Source organism: Carcharodon carcharias, chromosome 6 (genome assembly GCF_017639515.1).
Source record: "Carcharodon carcharias isolate sCarCar2 chromosome 6, sCarCar2.pri, whole genome shotgun sequence".
Lineage (NCBI taxonomy): Eukaryota > Metazoa > Chordata > Chondrichthyes > Lamniformes > Lamnidae > Carcharodon > Carcharodon carcharias.
The window spans coordinates 72534409-72547735 of record NC_054472.1 but is presented as its reverse complement, the minus strand read 5'-3'; the positions used below and the strand labels follow the sequence as shown (position 1 = coordinate 72547735).

The following is a 13327-nucleotide window of genomic DNA, read 5'->3' as shown; positions in this document are numbered from 1 at the left end:
ATTACTTACTACACTAGCAATGCAGCAATATAAGCATAGAGTTAAACGGATGGATTTTTGTAGAGTCGGGGTGACTGTGGAGGGGTATAACTGGCAGCCAGTTCCTAATTCCGGGATTCTCAACCTCATTCCCGGGATTTCCGATTTTCAGCAGTGCCTTTTAAGTGCGCAGACTGGTTCAGGTTGCGAGCCCACACCCTGCATGCCCAACCTAGCTGGCTCCATTGCAGGGGTAGTCATGTCCTCGTCTCCCACAATTTTCATGGAGATGGGCCAGCTTTTCAAAGAGTCATGGCTTACAGCACCTCAGGAGATGTCATGAACCATAAATTTGTATGAGGGAGCCTTTTGAAAGGCAAGTTCAAAAGATCCTCCCCATGCCAAGGTATACACCCCACCAATCTCCTATGGTATTTCACAGCCATGCCAAGGTATGCCCCTACCCCCAAGGCCCCTAATGCCCCCATGCCAAGGTATGCCCCTCCACGACCCAGTGGCCTTCATGCCCTGCATGTCTAGATATGGCACTTATGCTCATTCACTGATTATACACTGTATAGGACCAACGAACACTATAGTGACAATAGGATGAGACACAATCTTTAAAAAGCCACTGAAAACTTTCCACTTGCTTAAAAAAAAACCCTTTTTACCACATGCCAATAAAAGTGTCAATCATCCAGGCCCTTTAAAGTATCAACACCTAAAACTACAAGGACTTGAAACCTCCTTATCTTGAATAAATAAACATTGCAAAATTGACAGCATCGATCAGAGAGCCAGAGGTGTCATTTTCCTGGGGCGGGGGCAGGTATTTCAGTACTCTATTGGATGCCTGGACTCTCAGCCAAGCCTCATTACAAATTCTTAGCTAACAGCCTAGACATCCATTAGGGTGCTGAAACATGGCGCGTGGGTGGGGTGGCATAAGATGGAATGGGAAGTGAGAGGGATAGAGGGCCTTATTTTTCTCATTATAGCTGGGACCAAGTCCCACAGCACCAAGGGGGCCTTTTAAACAGCCCACCTCAGCACCTGGCATCCCATGGCTGCCTCCAAACATTTTCCCAGGTCAGCTGGCCTGACTGCAGCCTGCACCCACCTTCCCAAAGTGAAAATCCAGCCTTTCCTGGCATTTTCTCCAAAAGCTGGCTAGCCAAGTGGGAATTTTCCAGATTCTCGCTACCCCGCGCCCCCCCTTGAGGATGAAAATCCAACCATAACCTCAGATCCAGAGCTAGAATTCTTTCTTACTTCAAAAGGACCAACAAGAAGCACCACTGAACGAGTTATCACTTCAAAGAATCATCATACCCAATTGCAGGAATTCTTTCTTTCTTGAGGGTCATATTTTGGATAATATTTGTCAGCAATTAAGCACTAAAACAAATTTACTTCACACTTCAAGTCTGCAGCTGCTCAGTCCTGAAAAATATTAAACTGCAACAGTACTAAACTACATCATGTTCAGAACAGGATGAGCATGATTTCTTTAGCAAGCCTCAAAGCCAAAATGTCTTACATTCACAAAATTTTATGATCCCTTTTCAGTTTGGAGAAAATGCAAGATAAATGTACATGCGAGAACACAACTTAACCAACTACTTATCAAAATTACTAAGTTATTTTCAAACGGAAAGTCTGTGTCTAGGAACTGTAAGCTACTACATTGTTGGTATTCTTATTGAATGGTGGGGATGGGGGGAAGTTAAGGAAAAAAGGAGAGAATACTATGGGTTTTGTGACAAATAAAGCAGTAAGAAAAACAACTGCATTACTTGCCTTTAAATGGAAGCACCCTCTACGTACTGGAGAAGGAAGTGAAGTTGACAAGAGGGGTTAAATGGGGTTCCTCCAAGACAGTGGAACATCATTCAAGTGTATTTTCCCCTCTTATACTGTATAAAGATGCTCTTTTGGGAAAAGGCATCAGTTCTTTTCCAGGCATGGCAGAACGCAGCAAGAGAGTTTAACTATTTACAGCATACATTCTCCAACAGGTTGAGCGGGATCTTGGTATGTAGAGGATACTTCCATTCAAGAAATGAAGACAAGGAAAGTTTAGATTGCCTACCTTTGCTCTTCATTCCAGCATCTTCCACAGGTCACACTGTCAGTAGTATTTAAGAGGAGGGGATGGTTGTGGGAGGAAAGGCAACCTTCTCAATCTAGACGAAACACCTTCCTCCAGAACAGACCTGCCAAAGTGCAAGTCATTCTTAACCAACAAACCCAAGGAATATGCTAAGAAAAACTATATGGGTCGTTCCAAGTCACAGCCTTGCATGTGCAGTTTATAGTAACCTAAAGGTTAGCCTATAATGTAGATACAGTAGAGTGACTAACAAAATTCTACTTGACTTACACAAGCTATATACAACAATAAAGAATATATTGGTGTTTCTCCAATCATTGTTTCAATATTGCAGTACCAGAAATGTGTTCCATTTGATACAAGTAGTTGGTTTATAGTCTTGAATACCGATATAAGCCAAAGACCTAGTGGTAGCTATAAAATGGAATCTATGCTCTAACAAGTTCCTGAGATGGAGAACAAGGAAAATAGTTTTACCACAATTTAAATTAATCATTTTAGGTATACATTTCTAACGTAGCCCGAGGACATCCACCATGCCAGATAAAAGATTTGATTATTTAGGTAACAATGTCTGGACTTCCCCTTTCCAGTTGAAACAAGCGCAAGAAGAAGAAAATGGGGAACAGGAGAAATTTTAATTTTTGAAATGCAGAAACTTGAAAATATGGTACACAAAGTTACAAAGCACTATGTTAAAATCTCAAGGAAGCAGTGAATGAACACAAAGTAGGAGTTGATTTCCAAATTTCCAGAGCTCCAAACTTCCTTTCCAAAACAGGATACAAAAATTATGCTCCTTTATGTGAATAACCTTGAGAAAAGCTAGGAAAGATGGCATTAGCTGCATCACAGTCCCCAGACCAACTAGAACCTGGGTTGTGCCTGCACTTAACAGATGTCGAGTGCACTCCAAAATATCAAGACTGTATTCCAATATATCCAAAGTTTCATATAATAATCTCCTTCACGTCTCCCTCAATTCAAATAGAGCTAACCAATCTTCCAAGTTAGATTACGTGAATAATTATCTTTTCAAAGATGTTTGTGCAGCTAGTACAATATTCAATATTTCTTCCAAGGTTTTTGAGGATCGCAAAATAATGGAAACAAAGTATTTTATTTCTTGACTGTGATGGCTTTCAATAACAGTCCATTCCAGTATGTACAAGGAATCCCAAGTTGAAATAAAAGGGCAAGACCTTGTTTATTTCTGTGACCCAAGAATGTGTGTTGAATCCCCCTAGTGTGGTGTGAAAAGTAAACATTCCCCATTAGTCCTATGACAGAAGTGTAATTGCTGCCGAGGGCTAGGGACTGGGGCCGCAGCAGTTAAGCTTTTGTGCCCAGCTGCTGATTAAAGGCATACAAAGTTAGGTCAGAATGTTTCTGCTGCACAAAATCCTTAAAGAGACCTTGGTCCAAGTCTTTCCTTGATCTACAGGAAAAACATTATAGACCCTGAGATTTATTGCTGAATAGGCATGCATGATCCTAAATTAGATATAATAGAAATATACTGCTACTAATATGGTACAGTGAAGCAGGTAAACATGCTGTACTTTCGTTATCACAGCCCAATCGTACTGAGATGAAGGCAGAGCAAACTAAGGAGCCTCAATGCTTAAAAGGGATTTTTAATTCCAGTCAGCTAATAAGCCATTTCAGTGCTGTAATTTCTTCACAAACAAGCAACTTTAAGAAAAATATACATTTGGTATATAATAAAAAGCAGATCAAAGAAATGTGCAGCTTCCGTTCCGTTCAACAGCAAAGACCTTTGGGGTGTAATCACCAAATTCCACTAATGTTAATTTACAGCAAATACAGTTCCAAACAGGTAGCACGTAGGGAGCGAATTAAAGTTTAAAAGTGGAATCAACAGTGCTGATCTGAAATTTGACCAATCTTCAGATCAGAAAGTGAAGATTAAGCCTTTGAACGAGACATGGGTGTAAGACTTAAGGGAGCAGGCAACATTTACTTTTACAATGTACAAAAGCTTCTTAGAGATTTAGTCCTGTATCAAATGTTACCAAGAAGATAAGGCCACCATCTCTAGACCTTTATTGCGTACAGAGAGAAAAATTTGACGAATTCATTAGGTCTTAAAAAACGTGAACTATTTTTAAAAGAAAACTAATACCATACCAGAAGAGATTTTTGCCAATAACTTTGGAAAATTCTATGAAGCCATCACTTTGGGAATGAAAAGAATAGCAAACTTTGGGAAAATTCCAAGGGATGAAATAGCTTTATACCGTACCAGTGGGACAAAATCATAAGCATGTTCAGTGATTTTCCTAGTTGTCAACCTGAGTTCAACTCCAAGGGTATTGGAGCAAGCAAAAACATGGGGATTCTCTTTCAAAAACAATTTTAGTTATGAATTGAAAGCTAAAGCAGTGAGAGATAAGAGCATTTGAAATTTAAAACAGTGTACCATTTAAAAAGAGAAAGTACATATGCAACTGTCTGGCAATTTTTTCTAATTCAGTACATTACTGAATATTCTAATTTTGCCCTTCTAAAGTGTTCCATTTCAAATTGATTTCAAATTTTCTGTGGCAACTCTCTTGTAATCAACTGCTGTTGGCAGCACTGGAAATGCACAAATTTCAGTTTGGTCAAATGCAGTATTCCTACATATTTTTTGAAAATGAATTTTTAACATCAATTTGCAGGTTTACAACCATGTACCTATTAATTTCAAGAGAAAAACAATACTCTATCGTTCATGAGTCTCAAGAGAAGGGAAGCAGAGTTAATTTTGATCATGAATTCAAAACTACAGTATAAAATATTGAAACTAAATAACAGTAAAAGTGAATTTTTAATAAAAGGTTATCTAGTTCAACATGTAACTTGGAGACACTTTAGGAGTAAGGAAAAGAGAAACTATGATATATCACTAACTTCAGTCTACAAAATACTCTACGAGAACTGTAGGTTTTGAAGAAATTACATGTAGATATGAAGCTATGATATTTCACTATTAATTCAGACAATTAAAGCCCAACAATAGTGCTTTGTAATCACATCTTTCAAATTATACTATATAATAATTATGGGTAGAAGTCCACTAAGTATTGCTTGAATAAAAGGATTCAAATCAGATTTAATAACTATATGAGAACGATTACCATATTCTCATTTTTAATTCTTTCATGGGATGTGGGTGCAAGGCCAGCATTTGTTGCCCATTCCTAATTACCCCTGAGAAGGTTGTGACTCACCTTCTTGAACCACTGTAGTCCAACAGTTTAAACGGTAATTACAAAATGGGCCCAATGTTGGTTTCATTGCACTAGCATAACTTCTGTGACTTTTATACTTTGGAATAAAATCATTTTTCCACCATCATGCTGATAAGAATCCAGTTACAAAAAGCCATTCAGATTCCACTACCTGATCATGTTAAAACTAACCAACTATTGCTACATCAAGGGGCAATTTTACTTCTAAATTTTCCTTGGGAGTTGGGGAGGAGAAGGAGGAAAGAGAGAAGCAGAACAAAAAGTTTGAACTTCTGTTCCTTCAGATTCCAGTTGTATTTCTGATTTGATTTACAATGTCCTTTTTAAGTATCTGTACCACATGTAAAACTTAACTGCTGCATTTTTTTTATATTATAAAGAGGAAAAGAAACATCATATTGTCGTGCCCTGATAAACCATAACATCAAGCTGCACAGTGCTTGGTCTTCGTTTTCTGTCATGGAAAACTGTAATAGACTTCAAGTCGTTATCCTCATGGTCGCTAAAATTCAATTTATTTGATCTAGTCAATTCCAGAAAGGGTAGAAAAATATTTTTTCATTTGTGTTTTTACTTAATTTTACTTGAGAAGTTAAAGTCTAACAAAAATTAGAATATTTTGGAAAATAACAAAAACATTCTGATCTGTTAGAGCAATCTCATTAGAAATTACTCAAGATGATATAGTAATAGTTATTTAAACTATACTATTTTTGATACAGTTATGTGACCACTGCTTTAAACAGAAGGGCTATTATGGAAAAACAAGTTTTACTTCAACTAGGTTAAGTCACCTTCCGGTTAAAATTACAAAAAAACTTGCACTAGATCAAACCAGAGTTTTACTGAATTTCATGTACATTACAGTTGGACGTGCAGAATTAAGCTTCTCTGTGGAAAAGCACATTGGAAAAAGTCTTCACAAACAACAAATATTGCACTAACCAATGGGTGATAATACAATGGGGCAGCAGTAAAGTTACATGGTGGACCAAGGCATACTGTGCATTTGAAGTACCAACAGCATGTACGAATATGATTGGCAGTGTTCAAATTGTGCATTAGACCTATTAGATCTTTGGCTTGCATTTCTCTATATATGGCAGGAGGCCAAAGCAACACAGTTCCTATTTGGAACAGGCATGGAAGGGGTAGCTGCCAACAGGCTAAAAACTAAAATTATGCAGCTCTGCATTCTGTCCTGGTATTCGTGTCTCTGTACCTCTCTTCTGCCAGTAAAGTGTCCATTATATAATGAGCATACAGCCAAATGATGCAGCTCTGACATTCTTGCTGCATCTCTGAAGAGACACACTTGGATACAACTAATACTTGGAGAGGCCAGCCCACTTGGGCCGTGGCATCAGTCCCAGGATGCTTTATCATTTCAAATCAGTATTGACAATACCCACACTCTGCTCACCTCAGTTCCACAGTGCTGATCAGGTTAAAATGGACAAGTGCAATCATCGTGCAAGACATGATTAAAATACTCCATGTGATTTATATCAAGTTGCAAAAGAAGGTCCAGTGCACCACCTTTTGCCCCTCAAAACATATTCAGATCCATCTATACCTCATGAAACAAAAATAATTAAAAGGCTGTAAAATATCCAACCTTTGGAAAAAGGGTGGAGGGGGAGCGGGGGCTTAAGCCACATTGAATAACTATTAAGAGGGGCTGTTTATGATTAAAAATCCAAGTGCCATGTGCAAAATCCAAATCCAATGCTAATAACTTGAATCTTACCATGCAAAATCCAAGCTCCAAAATCCAAACATGCACGAAATTCAAGCAAAAAAAACACTCATCACAAAAACAAACAAAAACATCTTACCTTTTTGCTCTTTCTAAACTGCTCGTTTGCATTCTTTTCTACAACCGGGTTTGGTCCACTAAGGACTGCTCTTCACTAACCCACAGTTCACAATTTGGAAACTCTGAATCTCTAAACGTCACAGGTTTTGAAGCTGCTCCCCAATTGGTTCAAAAATACTGCTCCCTTGGTACATTTAGACCAATAAAAAGAGCAGCATTTTTGAATGATTCATTCAGGAATCATTTTTTCTAATCTTCAAGGTCGAAGGAGTTTGAACCATTACATTTGCTGCACAAAAAGAGGAGTGAACTGCATGTGAGCAGAAGGAGCTTGTATGAAAGATTAGATTCACTGAACATGTGCATCAGTAGCAGATCATAGGGGAAGAAACCTTGCAACAGAAAGGCTGAACATGTAAACTGCTACTACATGATCAGGGAGGAATGAATAGGAACAAAATGAAGGAGGGTGGGAGAGAGAAACAAAATACCACAGAAAATAAATGCAAACTTTAAAGTGGACAAATAAATTGAAAAGGAATATACAAGCCCTCATTCAGCTGCAGAAAAGGCAGAAATAAAAAGTGCTGGGAAAAACTACGCAGGTCTGGCAGCATTTATGGAGAGAGAAAAAGAGAGTTGAATATGACTCTCCTTTGTAACCACAAAGTTCTGAAGAAGTCATATTCGTCTTGAAATATTAACTATTTCTCCACAGATGCTGCCAGGCCTGCTGAGTTCTTCCCAGCACTTTTTGTTTTTATTTCAAATTTCCAGTATCCACAGTGTTTGTTTTTAGAAAAAGAAGTTTGAATGCAATAAAGATAACCTAGGGAATGTTGTTCAAGCAGCTAAATATTTTAATCATACTCTAATCAGGAACTGATGATCACTTTTTCCACTGTACAGAAAATACAAAGTGAGAACACAAAAAGCTAAAATAAAATGCGGAGGAGAGAAAACTAAAATGCTCTGAGTGAATGAATTTTACTTGTATCTGTGTGGCCAAAAATAACACAGTGTAGTCTTCAAAAATTATGGGAGTCAAATTTATTGCTCATCATAAGAACAGGGTTGGGGAGGGGTGGGGAAGGGGAATATACAGAAATGAATAAAGTTATATTTGGATAAGGTAAGCAAAAACTTATTTAAAACTTTGGTTAAAGCAAGTGATAGCAACATTAAATTTACAATGGAGTCACCTATATTAGTACAAGTTCTAGGATACTGCAACACTTGTAAATATTCCAAGTTATCAGCAGCAGACAATCCAATTTGACTTGAGCAGTTAGTACATTGACAAAGGAATACTTAGATATAGCCTTAGAACTGTGAACTTGTCTTTTATAATTTCAAATTGCACTCAAAATATAAAGAGCAAACTTGAAGAATTTTAAATGGAAATGTAGATGCAAGAATCCTATCTTTTGAAGCTGTTAAGTAAAAATGCAGCAAAAAGTTATCATTGCTACCAGAGAAAATAACTCAAGACATACCTAACATCTTCAAATTTTTTGGTAATGGCCGAACCAAAATGAGTAAATGCAGAGGAAGCCTTCTGACTAGCCTGAGAGAGGGTTTCAGAAGTCTTCTTGAATCTGTTGAATGTAAATGAACAAAATTAAAATATTACCTAAAGCCATCACACTTAAATATAGCACAAAAAGAGGTCATAGTTTCCACCTGTTTTCTTTGGACTGGTTCCACGCTTGTTTCATTGCGTAAGTACATCTTAATTATTTCCAAATCCCAGGTCTCCTTCACCTCTTCAATCTTTCGTACATCCTATAGTATGGACTGAATTTACACTATATTCTACAACTCAACCATAAACAAAGGCATGGAAGATCTCCCATTGTGACTCAGGAAGTCAAGACCCACTATAGTCTTTGGATGAAGCAGGTTAGAAGGCAAGTGACAATTTTGCCGGCAGTATGCAATTGAGTTACCACTCCAGGCTGAGCTACTTGCGGAGCTGGAAAATCCCAACCATTAGCTCCGTTCCTCTCCACAGATGCTGGCTACCTGCTGAGTTTTTCTAGCATTTTTTGTTCTTGTTTCAAATTTCCTGCACCTGCAGTAATTTTGCTTCAATATTGAACCTTGGTTGAGAAACTGCATGCTGTTGTCATATTATAAAAACTATATAGAGGCACTGGAGAGGATGCAAAGATGATTTACAAGGATGATACCAGAAATGTGTGGGTATACATATTAGCAAAGGATTGACAGGCTGGGAGGAGTTAAAAAAAATAATATAGATTCATTTAAGGGAAAGCTAGAAAAACATGAGGGGGAAGATAGAGGGTTACAATGGTAGGTTTAGATGAGGAAAGATGGGAGGAAGCTCGAGTGGAACATAACCATTGGCATGGACTAGATGGGCAAAATAGCCAGTTTCTGTGCCATATACCCGATGTAAACCAGGTTGTTTGCAAACTTGACATCATATTTGACCCACAGATCTGACAACATATCTGCATCATCGCTAAGGTCCCCTATTTCCACCTCCATGACAGCACCCAACTTCATCCCTGTCTCAACTCACCTGCTGCTGAAACCCTCATTCGTACCTTTGTTACCTCTAGACTTGGCTACTCCAATGCCCTCCTAGCTGACTTCCCATGTTCTACCCTTTGTAAACATGACATCACCAAAAACTCTGCCGCCCATGTCTTACTCAATTATCACCCCTGGACTTGGTCAAATATTGGTTTTAAAATTCTTACCCTTATTTTGAAATCCCTCCATAGCCTCTCAGAATCACAGAGCAGAAGAGGCCCTTCAGCCCGTCGAGTCTGCACCGACACGTGAAAAACATCTGACCTACCTACCTAATCCCATTTAATAGCACTTGTCCCATAGCCTTGAATGTTATGACGTTCCAAGTGCTCATCCAGGTACTTTTTAAAGGGTGTGAGGCAACCTGCCTCCAACACCCTCCCAGGCAGTGCATTCCAGACTGTCACCACCTCTGGGTAAAGAAGTTTTTCCTCACATCCCCCCTAAACCTCCTGCCCCTCATCTTGAACTTATTCCCCTCGTGACTGACCCTTCAACTAAGGGGGAACAGCTGCTTCCTATCCACCCTGTCCATGCCCCTAATCTTGTACATCTCGATCAGGTCGCCCCTCAGTCTTCTCTGCTCCAAAGAAAACAACCCAAGTTTATCCAACCTTTCTTCATAACTTAAATGTTTCATCCCAGGCAAAATCCTGGTGAATCTCCTCTGCACCCCCTCCAGTGCAATCACATCCTTCCTATAATGTGACGACCAGAACTGCACACAGTACTCTAGCTGTGGCCTCACCAAGCTTCTAAGCAACTCTAGCATGACCTCCCTACTTTTGTAATCTATGCCTCGACTGATAAAGGCAGATGTCCCATATGCCTTTTTCACCACCCCACTAACATGCCCCTCCGCCTTCAGAGATCTATGGACACACACACCAAGGTCCTTGTTCCTCAAAACTTCCTAGTGTCATGCTGTTCATTGAACACTTCCTTGTCAAATTACTCCTTCCAAAGTGTATCACCTCACACTTTTGAGGGTTAAATTCCATCTGACACTTATCTGCCCATTTGACCTATATCTTCTATATCTTCCTGTAGCCCAAGGCACTCAACCTCACTGTTAACCACCCGGCCAATCTTTGTGTCATCCGCAAACTTATTAATCCTTCCACGTAGTCATCTACGTCGTTTATATAAATGACGAATAATAGGAGACCCAGCACAGATCCCGGTGGTATGCCACTGGACACTGGCTTCCAGTCACTAAAGCAGCCTTCTGTCATCACCCTCTGTCTCCTGCAACTAAGCCAATTTTGAATCCACCTTATCAAATTACCCTGTATCCCATGTGCATTTGCCTTCTTTATAAGTCTCCCATGCGGGACCTTGTCAAAGGCTTTGCTGAAATCCATATAAACTACATCAACAGCACCACCCTCATCTATACACCTGGTCACCTCCTCAAAAAATTCAATTAAATTTGTTAGGCATGACTGCCCTCTGACAGAGCCATATGCTGACTATCCCTGATCAAACCTTGCCTCTCCAAGTGGAGATAGATTCTCTCCTTGAGAATTTTCTCCAATAGTTTCCCTACCACTGACGTGAGACTCACTGGCCTGTAATTCCCTCGCTTATCTCTACAACCCTTCTTAAATAGCGGAACCACATTAGCTGTTCTCCAGTCATCTGGCACCTCCCCTGTGGCCAGAGGGGAATTAAATATTTGCGTCAGAGCCCCTGCGATCTCCTCCCTTGCCTCCCTTAGCAGTCTGGGACACAAATCATCCAGACCTGGATATTTGTCCACTTTTAAGCCTGCAATACCTTGGCACACCCTATATCAAGTTGCTTAAGAACCTCACAGTCTCTCCCCTAGAGTTCAATACCTTCATCCTCATTCTCTTGGGTGAAGATGGATGTGAAGTATTCATTCAACACTCTAGCGATGTCATCTGGCTCCACCCATAGATTGCCCCCGTGGTCCCTACTCTTTCCCTGGTTATCCTCTTCCCATTGATATACTTAGAGAATATCTTGGGATTTTCCCTACTTTTACCAGCTAGAGCTTTCTCATATCCCCTCTTTGCTCTCCTAATTGCTTTCTTAAGCTTCACCCTGCACCTTCTGTACTCCAGTAATGCCTCCACTGATTTGATTCCCTTGTACCTGCTAAAAGCCTCTCTTTTCCTTCGCCGCGCAACCTGAATGTCTCTGGTCATCCATGGTTCTCTGGGCTTGTTACTCCTCCTTATCACCCTAGAGGGAACATGTTGAGCCTGTACCCTCCCCATTTCCTTTTTGAACGCCACCCCCCCCAATTTCACCTCTCAATTATATTTGAATAGACGATACTGGCCTAGCCAGTGATGCCCACATCGCATGAACGAATAAAAAACTGAATGAGGCAGCAAGTAGTTCTTTCTTGACACCACAGTTCAACCTTGCTTACTAGTTTGGATTTGCTGGAATTATATTGATTTTAAAAAAAAATAATTGGTTCTCAGGATTTGAGGACAATGCGCACCTGTAGGTGCCCTGAAGTGGTGGGGTGTTTTATTGAAATAGTAATCATTTGCACGATGGAGTTGCTGGCTAGACTACTTCACAGGACATCAGATTCAACTATCTTAAAGGCAGTCATGAACTATTTTTGCTTTTTAAGTGCTGGACAAGTTTTGTGATCAGATCTGAATTTGTGGTAGGATCTGAATTTGTGAGTAGTGACTAGTCCAGTACCATAACTACTGTGCCAACTTTAAGTCCGTCAATTCGAAGTTTCTCAATTTTTCCTCCTCCTGCCACTCAAGCACCAAAAGATGATATTAGGGCAGAAGGTCAAAAGCTTGGACAAAGATGTAGGTTTGAAGGGGATTTTAAAGGAGGAAAGTGAGCTAGACAGTCAGAAGTATAGTAAGGAACTTTGGTACTTTGTATAATGTCACACTATTTCATGCATGGTACCAAAGGCAACAAATAGCAGTTTTTCCTGTGTTAGATTGCCACTGCACAGAACAGAATAGAACATGATTCTTCTGTGCTCTGGCACTTAATCATGACTCAAGTGGAACAGGGAAGAAAAAAAATTGCGATGAAACAGGAACTTGTGAAACCCCTTGAATGCAGATATCTTTTCCCTAGCCTGTTGAGCAGATGCAGAAGACAGTGGCACCCACATTTTTGAGCACTCAATAAAAAATACCCTGATTTAACCTGAGGAAGATAGTGCATGTAACAAACTTTAACAAATTTCATATAGTGGACTTAGTTTTAATAAATTGTTTCTGTTCACATAGTGGACTAAGTCTTAACTTTAAAATAATGAAGGTCCCAGGAATAAACCTATTGCAAAATGTAACAGCAGATTTTCTAAAGAGCAATTTCAACATTCTTATATATGACAACATAATGCCAAATTGAAAAAGGGAGGCATAGAAACATCAAATAAAAAAACAAAACTTGGGGACAGTATGAGCTTAAGAGCGAATATTTATCATTAGTTATTTTTTTTTTAGTTTCAAATGTTATGAATTAATTTTATCAGGAGTTTGAACAAAAAGAGGAACAACCAATGTACCAATCCATTTTATAGCTACAAGTCTATCTTACACTAAAACAAGTCTTTCTTTACATTTATTCAAT

The 13327-nt window shown here is 39.3% G+C and overlaps 1 protein-coding gene across 4 annotated transcripts in view; it reads right to left on the bottom strand.

The window, feature by feature from the left end:
• Window positions 1–13327, bottom strand: part of tpd52 (tumor protein D52) — a 272226-nt gene that overhangs the window by 189633 nt on the left and 69266 nt on the right. For 3 of the 4 annotated variants that reach the window (XM_041190035.1, XM_041190034.1, XM_041190033.1), the window contains one exon: window positions 8668–8769. In XM_041190035.1, coding sequence (XP_041045969.1) covers window positions 8668–8769 — 102 coding nt within the window. Of the gene's footprint in view, window positions 1–2074; window positions 2199–8667; window positions 8770–13327 lie in introns of all 4 variants that reach the window. The other variant, XR_005943327.1, reaches the window with a different exon arrangement.